Source organism: Ochotona princeps, chromosome 12 (assembly GCF_030435755.1).
Source record: "Ochotona princeps isolate mOchPri1 chromosome 12, mOchPri1.hap1, whole genome shotgun sequence".
In the NCBI taxonomy this organism is placed as follows: Eukaryota; Metazoa; Chordata; class Mammalia; order Lagomorpha; family Ochotonidae; genus Ochotona; species Ochotona princeps.
The window spans coordinates 429,209-451,510 of record NC_080843.1 but is presented as its reverse complement, the minus strand read 5'-3'; the positions used below and the strand labels follow the sequence as shown (position 1 = coordinate 451,510).

General features: G+C 54.7%; 1 protein-coding gene across 1 annotated transcript; it reads left to right on the top strand.

The window, feature by feature from the left end:
• Positions 1-1,528: 1,528 nt before the first annotated feature.
• F10 (coagulation factor X) lies at positions 1,529-13,417 on the top strand. Its single transcript, XM_004577606.2, has 8 exons — positions 1,529-1,621; positions 3,496-3,656; positions 9,043-9,067; positions 9,997-10,110; positions 10,436-10,567; positions 10,677-10,915; positions 11,623-11,740; positions 12,795-13,417. The coding sequence occupies exons 1-8, from the start codon at positions 1,552-1,554 to the stop codon at positions 13,406-13,408; spliced, it is 1,473 nt and encodes a 490-aa protein (XP_004577663.2). The 5' UTR covers positions 1,529-1,551; the 3' UTR covers positions 13,409-13,417.
• Positions 13,418-22,302: the final 8,885 nt, after the last annotated feature.

The following is a 22,302-nucleotide window of genomic DNA, read 5'->3' as shown; positions in this document are numbered from 1 at the left end:
GGGCCCACGTCTCCCACAGCACCACACGTCTCTTGAAGGCTCCTGTTTCACGTGTTTCCCGCTTGCATGAGGATTCCACCTTCATTTTCAATAAACCAGAAGCATCAGCCAGAGGCCCCTGTATTTCTCTCACACAGAAGAGCTGTGTGTGCTGCACACAGTGTGCACCTTCTGTTTACACATGTCCACCGAGGCTGCATGGCTTGTGCCTCTGCATGGCTGGGGCCACCATGCTAGGCTGTCTGCAGTTCGCCCAGAGCCTGGCATCCCCCAGCATGCTCCCCAGCCTCACTGGGGCTGGGTGCTCACAATTGACCCTTGTCAGCTGGCAGGCAGCTGGGGCCCAGGGGGTGCCTGCTGCAGTGCAGGGAGGGACCCTGCCAGGGTTCCCCTAAAGTCCTTGGCCCTAGGATGGAGCTGCGGAGCCTTGGCAGGGAAGGATGGCGAATGGGAATTGGGGAACAGAAACAGGACAGAGGCAAGCACGATGTCCAGGTCCCCAACTCTGAAGTCAAGGTTTGGGGCTAGGGAATGAGCTGTTGTAATGGACTGGTCTGGGGGCAAAGACACAGGCAATCCCAAGCCCACCCTATAGCTGGGCCCAGGCCCCATGGCCACTCCATGGCTGGGCCCAGGCCCCATGGCCACTCATGGCTGGGCCCAGGCCCCTACAGCCACTCATGCCCAGGCCCAGGCCCCAAGGCCACTCCATGGCTGGGCCCAGGCCCAGGCCCCACAGTACTCTCCATGGCTGGGCCCAGGCCCCATGGCCACTCCATGGCTGGGCCCAGGCCCCATGGCCACTCCACAGTCTGACCCAGGCCCCCAGTTACCCCACGGCCAGGCCCAGGCTCCACTGTCACACCACGGCCAGGCCCAGCCCCTACAGCCACTCATGGCCAGGCCCAGGTCCCACAGCATTCTCCATGGCTGACTCCAGCCCCGTGGCCACCCCCAGCTAGACCTAGGCCCCATGGCCAAACCTAGGTCCCACTGTCACTCCACAGTCTGACCCAGGCCCCCAGTCACCCCACGGCCAGACCCAGGCCCCACTGTCACACCACGGCCAGGCCCAGCCTCTACGGCCACTCATGGCCAGGCCCAGGCCCCACAGCACTCTCCATGGCTGACTCCAGCCCCATGGCTACCCCCGGCTAGACCTAGGCCCCATGGCCAAACCTAGACTCATGTCCCACCACAATGGCCATCCTCTCTGGAATCCCCATTCTTTTGTTTTGGAAAAATGATGAGAAAATGGTGCTATCATTGTAGTTGTAGCACCAAGTGGCTGTTAGGGAGATCCAAGAACTCCAAGGTGAACATGGAGTGACATCAGAATGACTGTCCCAAGACCAACCCAGAGGGACACTGTCACTTAGGAAGAAGGTGCTGGGAGGCAGGGCCAGATGGAGACACGCCCCCACAAAACCATGTATGCCCAACTCGAATCAGGAGGCTGGGATGAAGCGACCGCCCAGCCTCCCAGGAGCCTGACAAGTGACCCTTGCTCCGGCCAGCACAGCAGGACTGGAGCCGGTGCTTGGCCACACCATGGCCAGACCCCTGAGCCTCATGCTGTTCGGTGCCACCCTGACTGGCCTCCTGCTGCCCGGGAGCAGCGGTGAGTGCCCTAGAGGAGGGAGCATGGGTGGGCAGTCAGGCAATGGCCACAAGGTGCCCGGCCCCAGCCCTGGCTGGCATCATCCACTCCACCTGGGCTTCCCAGCCAAGGAAAGCGGAGTTCCCAGTGAAGGACAAAGATAAGGAGACCAGCGGGGGCGGGGACCAGGGGGTGAGGCACAGACCGGGATGTGAGGGGGGGCAGAGTGAGAGAGAAGCTCCCTTGGACTCCCAGGGAGAGTTGGGAGGTCACAGCAGGAGTGGCTGGGGACACCATCCTTGGGCTGGCTCAGCCGAAAAGCGGCACTGCGAAGGGCAATGCTGGGAAAGTGGGAGGAAAGGGAGGGTCCCCCACAGGATCCAGGCTGTGGGGGCAGGACCCCTGGCTCTGCTCCTGAGAGGGAGGCAGGAGCCCTAAGGAGGAATGTGGGAGACAGGGACAGGGGAGCAAAAACCCAAGAAGCAGAACAAGGAAACAGCGTGGAGAGGTGGGGGGACGCACAGCGGGAGGTGGCAGGGGAGAGGGGAGTCAAATCAGGCTGGCCTAAGGGGTGCCTCTTCACAGTGGCCCTTCCTGTGACAGGTCTGGCCCCGTCTGGTCCCTTGGTGCTGTCCTGTCTACCCTTGACCTTTTCTTGGGCAACCCCCTGTTCCCTGCACAGCTGGGGTCCCTTCTCTGGACCCATCTGCCCACCTCACTCACGGGTCCTCCCCTTGTGCACAAAGCCCTGATCCTCTATAGCCAGGGGTGTCCCTGCAGCTAGGCCCGCTGCCCATGCTCCTATTTTGTGTGGTGGCCTGAAGCCCCAGCAGGCCTGCCTGCCGTCCCAGCCCTTCTGGTCTCAACCTCGCCACAGGCAGCACCCCACTCCCCCTCCAGCTGCCATACAGCGACAAAACAAACGCAAACCCCAGTCGCAGCTCAGACAATACAGGCAAAAAATCCAGGGATAGAAGGAAGGGGAGCCTGCCTGGCTTCTGCCCTGGCTCCCTCCTGCCAGCATCCCTCAGCACCCTGGGCCTCTGGGAGCACTGCCAGGGCTCGCCCACATGCTTGCACACGGCATCGATCCACATGCCTGTCCCTTCCATGTGCCGCTGCCACAGTGAGCAGGACTCACCCCATCTGGTGTTTGCGGCAGTCACCAGCCTTTAGACTAACCCTGGGAGCACTCCCAAAGCTACCAACTTGTGTAGCTAGGTCCTCACACGCAGCACGTCCAGACCACTTCTTCACAAGTTGTCAACCCCTTGACTGAAAACGCCCAAGCATGGTGGCCAGCTGCTGGGGTCACTGGCAACGCCACGGTGCTCTCCACGAATATGTGCGGGAAACACCTCCTGGCAAACCTGTGAGGGCCACGGGATTCCCGGGGGCAGTTTCAGGAATCTCCAGACAATGGGGCCAGCCTCGGGGGTGTGGCCTCCTTTCAAATGGCCAACTCAGTGTGCCCAGGACAGGAGCCACCGCTGCACTGGCTTCCCACTTCTGGATGCCAGCCGAGGTGCCCGTCCCCTGTCCCTGGCTCCCTGTTCACATAGACCCGCCAAGGAGCCCAGGAGTTGATCCTTCCCGCCCACATGGACCACTTGAGTTATGCTGGCTGGCAGCCGCAGGCATTTCTGTTTCAGACAAGTTCTGACTCTCTGCCTGTCAAAAGCAGCCTGCAATTATTCTCCCCCCACACACACACCTCTTTCCTGTGAGTGTGCAAACTTGGGGCTGGGAGAAGGCTGGTGGGGCATTGGATGGTTGGTCACGGGGACCAGGACAAACGGTTCCATTGTGCTGAGGGATGGGGCGGGCGGCAGAGCGGGGACAGGGGTGAGGGGTCCAGCGCCAGGAAGTCTCACTTGGCGTCCCCCACTTCCCAGTGTTCACCAACCGGGAACACGCCAACACTGTGTTGACGAGGGCCCGCAGGGCCAACTCGTTCTTAGAAGAGATGAAGAAGGGCAACCTGGAGAGGGAGTGCCTGGAGGAGACCTGCTCCTTTGAAGAGGCCCGCGAAGTCTTCGAGGACGATGAGAAAACGGTGAGGGTTGCGGTGGGCCCGCGAGGTGTGCACCCAGCACAGCTGGCAGTGGTGCCAGCGGGTAAGAGGCGGCAGGGCACCCATTCTGGTCTCCACCAACGTGTTTTGTGTTTCCTGGGTGGGAAAACGGAGAGGACAGGAACACCCCAATCAGCTGAGGCAATGGGAAGTTTTGTAAACATGGTTGATCCAAAGGGGGGAAATTGGTTTTCATGGGCCAGCTGCCTGGGGGTTGGGGCGGGGGTCACCCACCAGATGTGGCCCTGCCTGTGCACATCTGCAGGCCGAGTCCGGACGCCAGGGTCAGCCTGCAGAGAGACAGCGCTCGGGGCAGACTCGGAGGGGAGGCACGTGGGCTCTGAGGGCACTTGGGTCAGGCCCGTCTAGAAAAGCCAGACCTCGGACAGACACGACTGGGCCTTTGTCAGCGACAAACCTGACAAAGGGAGTAGCCCCGGCCCTCCCACGCACAGGGGCCTCGCACACTCGCAAGGCCGGCCGAGCGCGGGAGCACGGCCACCGCTCCGCGCCTGCGCAACAGGAGGAGGAGCACCCCTGAGCGGACCAGGATGCGCCTGCGCAGTAACGGGAGCACGCCTGACGCCTGAGGACCCGGACCCGCGCCTGCGCAGCAGGAGGAGGAACGCACCTGACGCCTGAGATCCGGCCCCGCACCTGCGCAGTAACAGGAGCACGCCTGAGGCCTGAGAGCACCCGGCTCGCGCCTGCGCAGCTGGAGGAGGAGGAGGCGCACGCCTGAGAGGACCGGGATGCGCCTGCGCAGTAACGGGAGCACGCCTGACGCCTGAGAGGACCCGGGCCCGCGCCTGCGCAGCAGCAGGAGGAACACACCTGTCGCCTGAGCGCACTGGGGCCGCGCCTGCGCAGCAGCAAGAGTTTCCCCTAGCAGACAGGGAAGCCTTGTGCCCTCGCAACAGAAGAGGCGGGATGTCTGTCTAACCTGGTAGTGAACAAGAACGTGTGTTCTCGGCTTAGGCCTCAGGGGAAGGTGTCTGGGTTCAGGGGTTTGAGGTGAAGGCGGGCCAAACGGACAGGAATGAGGTGAAGAGAAGAAAAACAGCAGTGAGACCCCTGAAAACAGCGAGCAAGACACTGAGGCGAACTGAAATGGGGAGTACGAGAGCTGCTCTCCCACGAAGGTCACTGGCAGGGGCTGCCCACACAGCCTCCGTGAGCGATTCTCATTAACTGTCCAGGAGCGAGGGGACCTGCAGCCCAGACCGCGTGACTGGGCTCACCCTGTGGGGGAAGGTCACGTTGCAGGTTGTGACCTACTCAAGCGCAAGGGGTTGTTCAGAGCATCTCAGGGAGATGGGATTGGAATTTGGGAGAAAACTGACAAAGTGAGCCAAAGGAACGGAGCCTCGCTCTGTCATGCTGCTGGGCCAGGTTTTTGTTGCAGAATCATAGCACTTCTGTTCTTGAACTTTCTGAGGAAGAATTCGGGGCCAGTTCGAATCAAGCAAAAAGTTCTGTCAGGGCAGGCTGGAGCTGCAAGCTGACCAAACAGCAGTTCCCTGTGTCAGTGGAGAAATTGTCTTTGGCTGACTATGAGATATCCTTCCCTCGAGGTGGGACTTCTGTAGCAAGACTGGGGACCTTGTTTTGGAATACACCAGATCCCTCATGGAAGTTTTGGGATTTCTGTATTACAAAAGAATTTCTTGAAGGAGTTGGGGCAGAATGGGGAGTTGTCTGCCATATGATCGGAGCACATCTGTTATGCCGACTTGGAAGTAGCAAAAATTACTGCAAAGAATTCTATAAACATGTTTGTCTGAAAGTGGGACTGTTTGTATGGAATGAGTCCATTTCAAATACCACAAGCTGCCAACATACCAGGTTGAAGCAATATCTCCGAATTCAATATTAGTTTAAAACCTAAAAAAAAAAGAAATTTCCAGATACAGGTGGTCTCACTGAAGAATTGTGTCAAACGTTTCAAGAACTCACACCTGTTCTATGTAATCTCTTCTGGAATACAAGAGGGACCATTTCCTCATTGTTTTAGACCAGCATTCGCTTGATACCCAAGTCAAAGACTGAAGAAAACACCTGCATAGTTACATTTCTTGTTAATGTAGACTTAAAAATTCTCAAATTATTAAGTTGAATATGGCAGTATATAAAAAAAAGTTCACATCAACCAAGTGTTTGAAAATCAATAATGTAGCTGCCATATTAATAGTTTACAGAAGGAAATATACATGGTGCAGGAAAGCATTTGACAGAATTCCACTTTCATTCATGATTTTGAAAGGAAGAGGCAGGTGGAGGATGGCTCAGTAGTTAAGAGCTTGGTGAAGCATCAGGTTCCAAATGGGAGTGCCTGAGTTTGAGCCTCAGCTCTGACACTGGATTCCTGCATCCTGCTATTGTAGAGCATGGCAGGGAGGGGCAGTGGTGACAGCTCCTGTTGTGCACGAGGGCCAGCTGGACTGAATCCCCCAGCCCCATCTTGAGCCTGTTGGACGTGTGGGGGCTGACCCAGCAGATATAGCGTCTTGGGTCCGTTGGCTGTGTGGGCATGGGGGCCAGTCCAGGAGGTGGAGTGTCTTGGGCCCGTTGGCTGTGTGGGTATGTGGGACTGGTCCAAGAGGTGGAGTGTTTTGGCCTCTCTCACCTGTATCCATCTATCTGTCTCTCAAACATGTAGATTTTAGAAGCTATCAGCCAGATGATGAGCATACGGAAACTCCCATAGCATGATGAAGGGCGTCTGCCAAGACCCTCAGTGGTGTGGGCATCTGTAATGCTGAGCCTGGGATGATGCCAGGCTGCCCACTGCAGAGCTCCTGAGTTAGCACTATCATGGAAGTCACAGGAGGGCCTGACCCATCCAGGAAGATCAAGTTATCCTGTTGCAGCTAACATGAAATCCCAAGGAATCCACTTACAGATTTCAACCTCATTAGCCATTATAGAAATGAAGCTAAGGTACAATGAGAGTCATTCCATGTCTCTGAGAATGTAGGGAACATTAATAGAAATAGGTGCTAGTTAGGAAATAGAGTAGCCAGACCTCTCTGGACACTGGTGGTGTGCAAAGGTAACCACCATTTGACTTACATAGTTATGTCAAACTGCCATTTGACTCTGCATTCCTGTTCCTTTATATTCACCCCAGAGAAGTGAAAGCTTTTCATGTAAAAACTGTACATACAAGTTTGAGCAACTATTCATAATTGCCCAAAACTGAAAATAGCATGTATACTTAAGTGGAGGGTGCAGGCATGCAAAGAAATATTCAGCCATCGATACAGTCCCTCAGAGGGGTTCCCAAGCCTGCAAGCTGCAGGAAAGAAGCAGGTTTCTCAAGGTTGTAGAGTGCATGGTTAACTCATCCAAAGATCTCAAGACGTCTCTGCTAGTAGAATGGAGAGCGCTGGGCACAGCAGTGCAGGGGTGCAGCTCAGTGGAGCCATTCCAGAGGGTGGAACTGTGCTAGTCCTTGGCTGGGCCAGGGGGCTTCACAGAGCTGTAAACCCCAAGGCTGACCTCACTAAAGCCTTCAGAGACAATGTGTCTGTTTCTGGAGCTGCTGTAATGCCGGAGTCCAGCTCCAGCTGAATTCAGGACTCACAAAGGGTGCGTGGATTAGGCGTTGAAAAGAAATGGACCTCTACAATTACAGGATCATAATGGACCATGCGAGCAAGCTGTCTGCTTAATTTAAAAAGAAGCCATCACAAAGGCTGGCACAGACTTCAAACCTGGTCAAGCAGGCATTCCTAAGGATAGTTCTGTCAATTGTTTCACCTTGAGGCAGGATATCAGTCCTTCTAATCCTGTGCTCAGGAAGTTCTCGAAAGACGGCACATATCAATCAGTAACACATTCCTACTACAATTCTCATTCTACAGCTTAGTCTTGAATCAGTTAAGGGAGGAAGTGCATCGCAGAAGGAGGGAACTAAAGATCAAGGAAAGAGGGAAAGAACAGATTCCCACTGCACCTGGGGACGGAACACCCTTGATTAGCACATGGTCAGTGGGAGCAGCCAAGACAGCATGAATAGTAAAAGGCCGTTTTGCTAAGACGTTATCAGCAGCATCAACTTCCAAGCTCACATTGATAGTAAAGACCAACTTCTGCAGAGGCAGACAATGCCTAAATAGATTACAGAATTCTCAGCCGGGGTTGTCCAGTGTCCATGCGAAGGGAGGTGGAAATGCCTTCAGGTGGATGCAGAGTCATCCACTGGGCCTTGCCATGCGGCGGCAAAGTCATTGCAGCCTTACCTGCAATGGAACGGTTCTCTTCACACCTTCGTGTCCTCCACACCAACTGTACAGACCCAAGCACTGTGACAAACAGCCAGAAGAAGGTGACTCAGGCACAGGGATTTATTGTTGTTTAGTTTTCAGATGCAACAAACCCCAAAACCTGGCAGCAGCAGGACTCTCCTTGCACATTCCATGGGCCGAGCACATGTCCCTCGGCCTGCCCACCTCTTCACCTGGCCTCTCCGTGGGGCCCTGGCTTTTCCTGTTTCTTACAAGGATATCCACACTGACCTAGGGCCACAGTAATGCAGCCTGCCCTCCCCTGACTCAGGCATTCTGAGGTTCTGGTCAGCTTGGAAAGAGAACACAACCAAGGACAGAGAGAACAGTTGCCACGAACCTTCAGCATTTTGCCAGTGTTAGGGACCGGCTCTTGGCTAACTGTGTCAAGCTAATTATCACTTAACTTGTTGTTTTAGGTCATGATTGACAACCTGAGAGCGTTCCCTGAACGCCTGGTATGGGTGTATTAACTAGAAGCCATTCTTTGACCTGTTGGGGAGTAACAAGCAATACAGACTCTTTTTGGTACAGTCCGTTCCTTGGTGACTAAGAAAGTTTAATGAAGGTTAATGAAGTGTCGTGAAATATTTAGCCTTGTAGACGATTCAGTTGCACTGAATCCTTCTAGAACAAGTCAGGTTTTTTGTTAAAGGCTTATTTATTTGTATTGGAAAGGCAGATTTACAGAGAAAAAGAGAGACAGAGAAAGATCTTTCATCTGCTGGCTCATTCACCAAATGGCTACAACAACCAGAACTGAGCTGATCCGAAACCAGGAGCCAGCAGCTTCTTCTGGGTCTCCCACATGAGTGTAGGATGTAGGGACCTAAGGCTTTGGGCCGTCCTTCACTGTTTTCCCAGGTCACAAGCAGCAAGCTGGAAGGGAAATGGAGCAGCTGGGACATGAACAAATGCCCATATGGGATGTTAGCACTTGGAGGCAGAGGGTGAGCCGTTGAGCCGTCACATGGGCCCCTAGAACAAGTCAGTTCTGAACGTGACCCTGTGCAGGCTAAGTTATTGGGCAAAGGCTGCCACCCTTGTGAAATGTATTTTAAATCTGTTTTTCCTTTTAGAACGAGTTCTGGAACGAATACAAAGGTGAGCTATTTTCTATTTGAATCTTATGTGAATGGGGTTCATTAGGATATTTAAATTAGGAGAGTTTACTCTTGAATTTTGAAAATATTTCCTGATTTTCTTTTCTGTTCCTTTTTTTTTTTAATCTTTCCTATTTACATCTTTTCAATTCAAGATGATGTTACACTAATACATGCTGATTCTCTCTTAGCCATTTACTTCAGTGTAGGTTTATATCTATGTATTCTTTCTGTTTCACTTCAAGATTTATTTATTTTTATTTGAAAGGTAGAGTTACAGGGAGAAGGAGAGTCAGGGATCTTCCACCCACCGCTTTATTCCCCAAGTGGCCGCCGTGGCCAGAGCTGAGCTGTTCAGAAATCATAGCTTCTTCCAGGTCTCCTGTGTGGTTGCAGGGAGCACCCTCCACTGCTTCCCCAGGCACATTAGCAGGAAGCTGGATCAGAAGTGGAGCAGCCAGGATGTGGACAAATGGGCTGCTGCCACCGAGGTGGACGCTTGCCCACAAAAGCACTGCGTTCCTACCTGAGCCCAGGTGCGCCAGGTAGGAAGGCTGGCTCCCTCGGTGGGTCAGTGCCCTGAATGTGTGAGCAGGACACTGGCAGCAGGAGTTAAATTGGTGCAAGTGACCACTGCGCTCACACACACCCCATGCACATGATCCCACGTTAGTCGTTGGGCTCCATAGCTGCAAGTCACATGGCAACAAGAGCTGCAGTGTCCTGCCCTGCCAGGGCCCAGTCTGGGGCTCTCCACCCTGCTGTCAGCTCCCTGTGGACATCAGAAAGCCAGCCAGGCACCCCACAAACCAGTGACTGTAGAGGGGTCCAGGCAGGAGGAAGCAGGTTCCAGTTCTGTGGAGGATGCCTGTAAGGGTTTATTTGTGTCTGAGGTGATGGAAGCTTCCAGAAGGGTTCATGTCTTCACAGATGGCAACCAGTGTCAGAGCAGCCCCTGCCAGAACAACGGCACATGTAAGGACGGCCTGGGGACCTACACCTGCACCTGTGTGGACGGATACGAAGGCAAAGACTGTGAACTGTGTAGGTGCCCCTGCTCCCAAGGGGAGGGCACGAGGAGTCAGCCACAGTCTAACTGCTGACACAGTGGCACAGGAGGAGACAAACATCACCCTTTCAATGTGCCCACCCTGTGAGGCAACACCTGCCCTGTCTGCCTCCCTGAGGTCCCGGAGGAGCCCAGCATGGCTCTCACCTCCTATGTGCCCACTGCCCTCCCTCCCTGCTGACCCTCACCTCCTGTGTGGACTTGCTTGCCCGTCCTGGCCACCAGCATGTCTGTGGTCCACCCAGGGGAGGCCTGCGCGTGGCTGGCCTCTGCTGGTCTGATACCGTGCCTGTCTCCCAGTCATGCGGAGGCTCTGCAGCCTGGACAATGGTGACTGTGAGCAGTTCTGCCAAGAGGATCAGAACTCAGTGCTGTGCTCCTGTGCCAGGGGGTACATGCTGGGCGATGACGGCAAGTCCTGCATCTCCACAGGTGGGAGCCCAGGGGCCCACACCAGCCTGGGGTTTGGCCTGGCAGGTGGACAGAGGCAGCCTGAGCTGCCCCCTCACTGAGTCCTTCCTGGCTGCCCTTTCTCTCCCAGAGCCCTTCCCCTGCGGGAAGGAAACCCTGGGTCGCAGCAGAAGATCACTGGCTCCCAACAGCAGCCAGGTCCCCCTGGAAGGCTCTGGCACACAGCAAGACGACCTGTATGACGAACTTGCCACCAAGAGCCCCTTCGACCTGCTGGACTTGACAGAGTCACACCCTGAAGGCGACAGTAACAGTATCGTGCGGATCGTGGGTGGCCGGGACTGCAAAGAGGGCGAGTGCCCCTGGCAGGTAGCAGGGGTGGAGGGTGGGGGGTACCAGTCCCTGGCTAGCATAGCCCAGCGGGGCTGCCCTGCTCTGGGCGGGACAGAAGGGAGAAAGCACAGCTTCCACCCTTGATCCTGGGATGGGGGCTGGGCCAGTCGCAAGGCCACCTCTGCTCCTCAGGGAGGGACAGAGACCCTGATCCTCAAGGCAAACCTGGCTTGGTTGTGTTGCTAGCTTCACACCCAGGCAGCCAGCAACATGCCTCTGTTAGCTTTCAAAGGCAAAACAGAGACTCAGATGTGACTAAGGGCCACTGATTCAGAAAATACAGCCAGGAACTTGGCAGCTAAATTTGAACCTCGCTTGCACAACAGCTGGTGTCTACAGTGAACAGATTTTGCGAGTACCTGGGACTGCCAGGCCCTGAAGCACTGGCCACTGCCCTCCTCCAAGTCCAGTTGGGTGCCCCGTTGGCCTACCAGCCATTCTCACGTGAGGCTGGCTGCATCTGCCTGCTGCACGGAATGCCATGCCCCGAGCAGCTCTAAGCACAGGGTTGTCACTCAGGGGCTGTGGGCTGCCAGGACCAGGCCCAGGGGCCACCTCGGAGGACACTGACCCCTCCCACAGACCACCCTCTTTGTGTCTCCCCCTGGGTGACACAGCCCTCAGGCTGGGCACTCCTGGGTTCTATTCAGTCGCACACTGTGCCCTGTTTCCCCCGCACCCAGGCCCTCCTGGTGAATGAGGAGAACGAGGGCTTCTGTGGGGGCACCATCCTGAGCGAGTACCATGTCCTCACAGCGGCCCACTGCCTGCACCAGGCCAAGAGATTCAAGGTGAGGGTAGGTAAGTGATGCCACAACCAACGCCCCGTCCTGTGTAGGAGGCTGCCTCGCCTGTGGGACCACCTCCCCTGAATTCATGCCTTCTTTCCCTGCCCCAGGGCTGTCTGGTGGCAGCCGGACACATGCCGTCTGAGTCACTGTGGTCCCATCAGACGGAAGGCATTAGAAAGCAGCGACACATCGTAACACTTAGCATGGAGTTTTCTTGATGCTACATTGAAGTAGCTACACCCAGGATACCCTTTAAAAAAACAGATTTATGTGTGTGAAAGGCAAAGTTACAGCGAGATCCTCCATCCGCTGGCTCACTCCCCACATGCAACAGCCAGGGTGGGGCCAGGAGCTCCATCCAGCTCTCCTAGGTTGGTGCAGGGGCCCAATGCCTGGGCCATCCTCCACTGCCCTCCGCGGTGTACCAACAGGGGCTGGGCCTGGAAGTGGTGATGTGAACAGTTTCACCCACAGCCACAGCAGCCCCAGGAATCCCTTTGAACGTGTGAATGATTTAGGAGATGGCAATGAAGTGCCCTGCCTTCTCCTGTCCCTTTTTGCAATGTTACATCCACCAGACGTCTCCGTCACACTCCACGGACTGTGACACCAGGGTTGCTGGGAGCACTGGGGGCACTGGGGGCTGGACTGCACAGACAGCTGCCCGCACAGACAGCTGCCCTCCACAGCCCTCCACTGCCCCTGCTGTGTGGACACTCAGAGGTCATCAGATGCCACTGCCGGGCTGTATAAGAAACGTCTAGGAAGCTGACAGGGTTCGGGACTGTTGTGCACTGCCTGTGGTGCTGGCATCCCACACGGACACTGATTCGAGTCCCAGCTCCACCTCTGCTCCAGCTCCCTGCTGATGGCTTGGGAAGGCAGTGGGGGATGGACAAGTGTTTGGGCATCTGCCCCCACATAAAGTCCCGGATGAAGCTTCCAGCCCAGCCCTGGTCGCTGCAGCCCCTGGGGAGTGACCCAGCAATGGAAGCTCCCTCTGTGGCTCTGTCCAGTGCCAAGCTAACAGTTACCCTGCTCTCACTTCCTTTGCCCTGCCGCAGGGGACCGGGACACGGAGCAGGAGGAGGGCAATGAGATGGCCCATGAAGTGGACGTGGTGATGATCCACAACAAGTTTGTGATGGAAACGTACGACTATGACATTGCAATGCTGAGGCTCAAGACGCCCATCACCTTCCGCAGGAACGTGGCCCCCGCCTGCCTGCCCAAGAAGGACTGGGCCGAGTCCACGCTGATGGCGCAGAAGTCGGGCCTCGTGAGCGGCTTCGGGCGCACGCACGAGAAGGGCCGCCCGTCCACCACGCTCAAGGTGCTGCAGGTGCCCTACGTGGACCGCAACACCTGCAAGCTGGCCAGCAGCTTCAGCATCACACCCAACATGTTCTGCGCTGGCTACGACAACCAGCCAGAGGATGCCTGCCAGGGCGACAGTGGCGGCCCCCATGTCACCAGGTTCCGGGACACCTACTTTGTGACGGGCATTGTTAGCTGGGGTGAGGGCTGTGCCCGCAAGGGCAAGTATGGGGTCTACACCAAGGTCAGCAACTTCCTCAGGTGGATCGAGAATTCCATGCGGGGCAGGGGTTCAGCTGTGGCTGAGCCGGCCATGAGCCCGAGGCCTGCACAGCCCACCATTAAAGCAAGCTCCCCGTGAGCCCCGGGGCACTAGTGTCTGAATGTTTACGAGGTGGGGGGCTGCCATCTCCTGCTGCCTGCTAACCAGCTGCTGATTTCCGCAGGACCCCATGCCCAGGGCAGGGTGGAGCCTAAACCGCCTGCCCAAGCTACTTCCCAGCCCAGTGTCCTGGAGGCCTCTCCAGCAGGCACCACCCCTCGAGCAGCCCCACCCCTGCTCATCCCTGGGATTTAGGTGCCATCGTGCTGCTCTTTGGGCGTTTTCTGAACACATGTATTGATTTGAGAGGCAGAGAGACAGAGTGTGTGTCCACGGGTTTCCTCCCCAAGGGCCTACCATGGCAGGGACTGGGCTGCAGTCAAAGCCAGCAGCTGGAAACTCCATGCAGGGACTCCCACGTGGGGGCAGGGACCCAGTACCTGAGCCATCAGCTGCTACTCCCAGAATGTGTCAGCTAGAAGCTGAGCCCGAAGTAGGCCTGGGAATAGCCAGCAGCCAGATGCCTGCTGTATAACAGGCACGGATGTGGGGAGCCCCACTCCGAATCAGGCTCAGGTGGGGGACCCCCCCCCCAGTTGCTTTGGGGACTGCTTGGGACCTTGAGGCACAGCCTGGGGCTGACACTTGACGTGGAGTAGGGCTGCTGGGGTGACCCCAGGGCTGCCGGGTCCTCTGTGGGAGTCACCAAGGCATGGTTTGGCCCAGCTAGTGCTGCTGCTCATGGACAGGGGACCAGGACACTTGTTTGTCTTTACACAACCTGTCTGACCAAAGGCCAGAGGTCACAGGGCAGGCAAAGCCTTCTGCAAACACAGCTGCAAGGTCAGGAAAAACCGATAAGCATCCAGCTTCCCTGAATATGTCCTTGCTGGCCAGCAGGCAGCCTGTGTGGGGCGCAGCCCCTCTGCCAGACTGGTCCCGAGGGGCCCCCAGAGCCCGTGTGGGCTCCAGATCCTGTCCTGAGCATGAACAGCACAGACCCAGGTCCTTTGCCAGGGTCAAGGCTGTGTGAGATTCACCATGACTCTAGGCCCAGGCCCTTGTTGATGACGGGTCCCCAGCATCTGTGTGTGTCGGTGTCCCCGTGGGTAGTATGGAGGTATCACGTCACAACTCCTGCCACCCTGCTGGCGCCGAGGACCCCACACCTACTCAGGGTTCTGCAGTGTGTCCTGCTGGGGCTTTCATGAGGCCAACGTATCTGCAGTGGGAGTTTGCACATGGGCACCTGATCCAGGGGCTGCCTCGGGTGAGAGGGGAGGCGCTCAACTGGGGCTCTCCAGTGCTCACAGCCTCACACTGAAGATGTGTGGCCTGTTCCAACCTTTTTTAAAGATTAATTTTATTTGAAAGGTGGCATTGCAGAGAGGAGGAGAGATGGAGAGAGGTCTCAGGTGGTCTCTGTGGGCTTAGCATCTTTTTTTAAGTCATGGCTCTTTTTAAATTTTTTAAATTTTATTTTTGATGATGTTTACATAGCTTAGAGATGCATGCCCACGTCGATAAGCAATCAGGGGGAGGAGAGTTGAAGAATGGGGGAAAGTGGGTGAGACAAATGCTTCCCATCTCCCATCTTCCTGTGTCTGGGGGAAGTGGAGAGAGAGGAGAGCGCGGCTCCCTGATCCAGCATGTTAGTACCCAGTGTCATCCCAGGGCCCCTGCTGTGCAGCAGATCCTACTTAAGTGTTTTGTTTTGTTTAAACATTTATTTTTATTGGGAAGTCAGATATACAGAGAGAAGGAGAGACACAGAAAATATCTTCCATCTGCTGTTTCACTTCCTAAGTCGCTACAAAGGTTGGAGCTGAGCCAATCCAAAGTCAGGAGCTTCTTCTGGGTCTCCCATGTGGGTGCAGGGTCCCAAGGCTTTGGGCCACCCTCGACTGCTTTCCCAGGACACAAGCAGGGAGCTGGATGGGAAGTGGGGCTGCTTGGATACGAACTGGTGCCCATATGGGATCCCAGCACATGCAAGGCAAGGATTTTAGCCGCTAGGCTACCATGCTGGGCCCTTAAGTGGCTTTGATAGTTCTGAGATGCTGTTGATTTAATTGCTCCAAGGCTGAGGAAATCTTTCCAAGGTCCATTGGCTGACCTAGTCCACCTCAGAGTCTCCATTTGTCTAGATACTTATCCAGAGAAGCTGTCCAATTTGTTCTGCCCTCCATGGCACTAGACGTCCTGTGCAGGTTCCAATGAACTGGTTATCATGTCCTCCACAAGCACCTGGACATGCCACCCACTGCACAGGCCTCAGGACGGTGCAGACCCAGTTCTGACACACGCACCCCACGGTGATTCTCACTGCACAGGCCTCAGGACGGTGCAGACCCAGTTCTGACACATGCACTCCATGGTGATTCTCACTGCACAGACCTCAGGACGGTGCAGACCCAGTTCTGACACACGCACTCCATGGTGATTCTCACCGTGGCCAGAGTTCTGAGTCCAGTGATTCAGCTGGGGGGTCTCCAAAGAAAGCTTGCCAGAGGTGACATCAGACCTGACTCCTGTGTGCCAGCCAGTGTGGGGTCTGTCTCACTCTATCACTCACGTCAGCCTACACACACACACACACATACACACAGGTTGCTGCAGTCAGCTGGCCAGTTCTGTTCCCAGTCCCACCATGCCAGAGACTGGCTCCAGCTGAGTTTGAGCTTGGGAAGGATGTGTAGAATCTGCAAGAAGGATGACATGGACCACTGTGACTTTGTGCTCATAATGGACAACCCCAAAAAAGCTGTCTTCTTTATTTATACAGAAATTATCTCAAGCCTTTGTGCAAAGTTTTGTTACATTTTTAACTTCATGGTCGAAAAGGTGATTACAAAGGTAGCTCCAAAAAGTGTCAAGATCACCTCACTTTAAAGCAAGCCATTACTCAAACAGACCTGCAGTCACTGGGCTGTGCCCCGGAACTCTGTGGTTGGCAGCACGTGCTTACATAGTGACGGTGATTCATTTATTAGCTAAAATTAATTTTTATTAAACCTAAACTAACATTAAGGAATCAAAAATGCAAAATTAAACTAATAAAAAGAAACACAAATAAACAAACTACAATCATCTTTACCTAGTACTGGTTTATTAATAGCATTTTCGTTCTTTTGTTAAAAGGCAGTGGGAAGGATCGAGGCAGCTTGGCCTTTCTAAGAATGGAAGGCTTCCACAAGAAACTTTCTCTTCTTTTAGACAACTCTCTTTCCTAAGATGTAAGAGCCAATGCAAGGCGGAGGTGGATTAACCCATCCTCTTCTAGGGCCCACCAGCCTCTTTTCCTTTTAGAAAGCAGCCCAAATGTTTCCCTCCTTTCTTTCTTTTTTTGAAGATTTATTTATTTTTATTGGAAAGTCAGACTTACAGACAGGAGGGGACAGGAAGATCTTCTGTCTGTTGTCATGCCCCAAGTGGCCGCAACGGCTAGAGCTGAGCCAATCCGAATCAGGTCTCCAATGTGGGTGCAGGGTCCCAAGTCTTTGGGCCGTCCTCGACTGCTTTCCCAGGCCACAAGCAGGGAGCTGGATGGGAAGTGGAGCTGCCAGGATTAGAACCAGTGTCCATATGGGATCCTGGCACATGCAAGGCGAGGATTTTAGCCGCTAGGCTACTGCCAGAGCCTCTCCCACTTCTGATTAAGGATCTCCTATGATCATAAAATCTTACCCATACAATCCAATATCATCTCCCCGATCAGCTAATTTCCAATCTTAATTCTACCATATGGGATCCTGGCTCATTCAAGGTGAGGATTTAGCCGCTAGGCTACCGCACTGGGCTCGGAGTACTAGATCAGCTACACAAACCATTCCACATATGCAGATAGAAAACTGTGTCCCTGAGAGGATTCCGAGAAATTTCAGATGGAAGGCTGAGGGTCCTTGAGGCAAGGTGGCAACAAAGTGACTGGAGACATCGGCTGGGTCTTGCCATTCAGCTGGAAACTGCTTGTAGCCTTGCCAAGAGGGCAGGGTGTCGAGGGCAGCAGCCGTTCCTCTCAGAGCAGTGATGCTGGCACAGAGCTGGCCCCATCACTCCATGGGACAGTGGGAATGCGTGCTGTGCTCAGTGTCCTGGTCTGCTGCAGCTCTGTCCCTCTGGGAGCCCTAGCCCACCTCCATCCAGTGCGTCCTCTATTGGACACCAGCCCCGCAAAACCAGGCCTCCCTTGCCACATGAGGAGGTGCTGAGGCAGGACCACGTGGGAAGCTGAGAGCAGACCCAGCAGACGTGGGTCCTGCTGCTTGGTTGTGGGCTCAATGCCTCCACACGGCTGCATCCATCATGCTAGTGCAGCCCCAGAGGCTGGTTGCTGTGAGCTGGAGCCCTGCAAAAGCCAAGAGATGAGGCAGATAGTGTCTGGTGGGCACTGGGCTTCCCTTGGTACCACAGCACCAGTGGGGTCTGCATGCAGAAGTGATGCAAACGTGTAACTGTGCAGTTAATTTCTTAACGCTTAAAGAAGGTGGTAAAATGTGTCTCCCCATGCTCCTGAGACGTCGTCACCTCAGACACGGCAGGATGACCCAGCACAGGCCCTGTGCTCCTGAGAGAAGTCGTCACCTCAGATACAGCGCTATCCATGGCCCATCCATGTTCCTCAGACTCAGGCCCAGAGCCAGAGCAAACTATGCCTGCTGACAATGGGCAAGGTATATAGTCCAGAACATTGAAATTCAATTGCTTTGCTTTTACAAAGAAGCCTTGGTGCTGGAGTTCTAGTATAGCAGGAAAAGCTGTCGCCTGCAGGTGCATCCCATGTGGGGGCTGCATCTTGTCCCAGCTGTCCCACTTTCCACCCTGCTGAAGGTCTGGGAAAGCAGCAGAGTGCTGTGGCCCTATTTCCCACAGGAGACACAGAAGGGTCCTGGCTCCTCTATGGCCACTGTGGCCATCTGGGAAGGGAACCATCAGATGGAAGATCTACTGTTGCTCTCTAATTCTTTCAAATAGACCTTTAAAAAAAAAAAAAGAGGCCTTAAGTTGCCACACATTTTGAAGTTTAAATTTATTTTTAAAAAATTATTTTATTTGATAATTTTTACATAGTTGATTAGAGCCCAAAGGGCCAAGGGCTATAGGAAAGTGCATAAGACCAGTTTCCATATTACTATTATTATTATTTTTCTGCATCTGGGGCAAGGGGAGAGGTAAAGAAAGAAGCCCCACCCAATCTCCCACCCATCCCACGTCCCCGACGTTGGGTATGTTCCAAGGGTCCTGCTCAAGTGATTTTGATAGTTCAACAGTTCTGAATTGCTGCCGGTCTCGCCATTCCAAGCACAATAAAATTTCTCCAGAATCCACTGGCAGACATAGTTTACTTTAGTCTGTTTGCCCAGATTTTCACTACCAACACATGGCTGGTGTAGTCGATTGATTTGATCTGTCCTCAGTCCTCTGCTACAGTACCAGGTGTCCTCCGCAGGCTCCAATGGACTGCCATATCCTCCATGTGCACCTGGATATGCTGTCCACTGCTCCATCTGAGCCTCTGAGGAGGCTCAGCTTTGATACTCGGACTCCATGGTCAGACTGTGAAACCTGTAAATCTCTTCATGATTGAGGTTCTGAGTCCAGCAATTCAGTTGGAGGGATCCTCAAAGAAACTTTGAGGTGATCCCAGACTGATTCTCGTGTGTGCTTGCCAGTACAGGGTCCGGCAGAGTCAGTTGCTCCAATCAGCTTATGTATATGCTGGTGGTTGCAATTGCTGGGTCAGTTCTGTTTCCAGGCCTGTCTTCCACACGAACCAATGGATGTTGCAGTCCAGCCTGATTCTGCCCACCAGGCCCCCACACTAACCAGTGGGAGCTGCAGCCCAGTCGGTGCAACCTGCAATAACACCCACCAGGCCTGCCCCCTGCCCTGGTTCCCATGCTTGCCAGTATGTACAGCAGACTAGTCCAGTCTGTCCCACATTCTATTCAGCTCTCATACATATCAATGGGCATTTAAGCCTAGTTCAACCCAACTGGCCCCCTTATTGAGCCCATATCCATGCTGGCGGGTGCCAGCTCTACTATCTGGCCCACACACATGCTGTTGGATGCTTTTCTAGCCACCTCAGCCCCTGTCCTGGTTTTCCTGCCCTTCGGTGGGTGGGAGTGGTAACCCAAGAGGGAGGAGCCCACTAGTTCCCTTCTAGACCACTCCCACTCCCGGATTGTGCACTCTCCAGGTGGTTCTGCAGTTTAACTTGACAGAAGTAGCCTCCGGTGCTAGCATCTGCCAGCTGATGCTGCGGCAAAGCCCAACCAACCCTCACCCACTCTGATTTATGCTTGCACCAGCAGGAACAGTCAGCCCAGCCTGGCTTTTCCCCGATCTAGCTCACATGAGGCCCACGGGTGTTGTAGCTCTGCCTGGTCTGGTCTGCCTCCATCCCAACCCATACTCTCCAGTGGGAGTGGTGGTCCAGCAGGGGAGCCCTCCACATTCCCCCTATCAGCTTTGCCCCCCTCCCCCGCCCCGGTTCTCACATGTATTGGTTGGGTGCTGTGCCCAGTCTGGCATGGCCTCCCTTGCCTTGGTTTTTGCCAGTGGGTGTTGTAGCCTGGTCCGGCCCAGCCCATCCCCAATTCCAGCTGATGCTGGTTTGGGTTACAGCCTAGCCCAGCTCAGCAGGTACCCAATCCCAGCCGTAATGTGTACTGGTATGTGTTGTGAACTAACCTGACCTGACTCACTCTGTTCTGGTGCTCGGATTTGCCAGTGGGTGATGTGGACTGGTTCAGCCTGGTCTGCCCCCGACCTATGCCAGATGAATGCCAGTGGGTACTTTTCCCTGGCCTGGTCTGGGCTGCTTCCTACTGTGGTTCTTGCACTCACCTGCAGGGACTGCGTCCTGACAGAGAAGTTTCCCAAGCTCCTCCATCAGAACTTCCCCCAATGCCAGATCTCACACATACCGGTGGGTCCATGGGCCAGCCCTACTTAGTCCACCTCCTGTCCTGGGAGGAACAGTGGCCTTTCCTGGCTGGCCTTCAATCCATTCTGGTTCTTACTGTTGAATGTTTCAGGCCAGTCAAGGCTCGTCTACACCCAGACACAGCTCACACATGACTCAGTAGGGGCAGAGACTTAGCCTAGTCCGTCCTACATCTATCCTGGTCCTCCAGAGCACCAGATGGTGCTGGAGTCTAGCCCGACTTGGTGCACCCAGCCCCAGTCCACACTTGTGCCAAGGGACACCGCAGCCATATCCAGACCAGAAAAGAGCCCCCACTTCATTCCCCGTACTCACCAGTGGGAACCCAGCCAGGGTGTCCTCTTAGCTCCCCAACCAGGCCTGTTCCTGCTATAGATGTGCGTGCCAGTGGTTGCTCTGCCCCAGCTTGGCATAGCCCCACACCTGTCTTGGCCTTTGCCTTAGATGCTGTAGCCTGGCATCCCTGGCTCATGCAAACCAGTCAGTGTAAGAGTCTAGCTCGGCATGACCTATGCTCCAGCCTGATTTCTGTTCTTGCTGGTGAGCTAAGGTTTGCTCGGCCCCACCGGTTCCATCCCCTTCCGTAACCAACCCACACTTTGGCCAATAGTTGGAGCTACTTTTCCCAGCTTGCCTGACCCCCAGGTCTGGACTATGTGATCATCAGTGAAGGCTATGACTCACTAGGGGAGTTTCCCAAATTCCCCCATTTGACCCACTCTCAGACTCAGATCTCATACATGCCACTAGGCGTTAGGCCAGTGCCCGGCATAGTCTACCCTTCCTTCTTGGCCTTGTATGACCTGGTGAACGTTGCAGCCCAGCCCACTCCACACCTGTTTTAGGATGCACATTTCGGTGCTGCTGCCTTGACCTGCCCAGACTGCTGTTGGTTCCTTTACCAGTGAGTGATGGCAGGTTCCATGAATCACCACCCCAACGCTTAAGCTAACTAGTGGGACTTGTATTTTCACAGGGTTGGGCCCATTTATCCCCTGCAGAATCTACCCCAGGACCTGGTTCCCTCGAGTGTTGGTTGGTGTCATGACCCTTCCTAATGTGACCCATCCCCTGTTCCACATTCAGTCAGCTACTGGGATCTAGCCCTGCCAGACATGCACTCAGCCACCGCTTTCATATTGGCTGGCGTGTGGCAGTCAGTGATATTGTGCACTAACAGCCCATCTCAGGACTCCCATGTGGGCTGGTGAATCAGTCTGACCCAAACAGATCTTAGAGACTATCCCCTCTAAACCACCAGGTCTCAGTTCCTAAGCTTGCCAACAAGTTCAGTGTCCCCATCGCTGGGAGTCACACTGCATTCATCCCTCACCTGCACTCACATTGGCCTTATCCATCTATGTCCCTAGGCAGCAATTACACCCATAAACCCTAGAGTTGGCCGCCGGGCGGCCAGCAGGCGAAGCCTTGCTTCACTTGGCACAATGGCCCCCCAAAAGTTCAGGACTGTTCACCGTGTGGTGACAGTGTCAATGACCAGTGTCTCAAACATTGGGTCTGACCTGACCTCCGTAGCTGCCACACTGCTGAGGACTCCTTTTACCTGAGCCCCGCAGTCGAACACCCACCCCCTAGGTTCCTCCTGACACAAGGTGGTGGCGGCAGGAAGGGCGCAGTTTAAATTTAATAAATGTTTAAATTCAATAAACATATGTGCCCCGCAAAACCTATCGAATATACCATTTACGTGAATTTAGAACACTTTTTTCTTTTTAATAGAAATAACAAAAGGTCACAGAGCTCCTCTGTGAACAGCACTCACAGCAAGTGGGTGGCAGCTGCCCTGGCCCAAAGCCACAAGGAAGGACAGGGAACTTGGCAGTGCCTAGGTCTCTGGATGCCTCTGTGGTCGGGGAGGAACCCACAGCCTCCTGGGGCTGGGGCGCTCCCAGGGACGGGCATCAGAACTCGGCCGTGCTGTCAACTTGGTCTCGGATTCCCTGCAGAAGCCTCTGCTTGC

Excerpts from the sequence above, each read along its gene's own strand:
- F10 (XM_004577606.2), top strand. The coding sequence starts at position 1,552 with ATGGCCAGACCCCTGAGCCTCATGCTGTTCGGTGCCACCCTGACTGGC. Across the intron at positions 1,622-3,495 it reads CCTGCTGCCCGGGAGCAGCG|TGTTCACCAACCGGGAACAC; the intron begins GTGAGTGCCCTA and ends CCCACTTCCCAG. Across the intron at positions 9,068-9,996 it reads GTTCTGGAACGAATACAAAG|ATGGCAACCAGTGTCAGAGC; the intron begins GTGAGCTATTTT and ends ATGTCTTCACAG.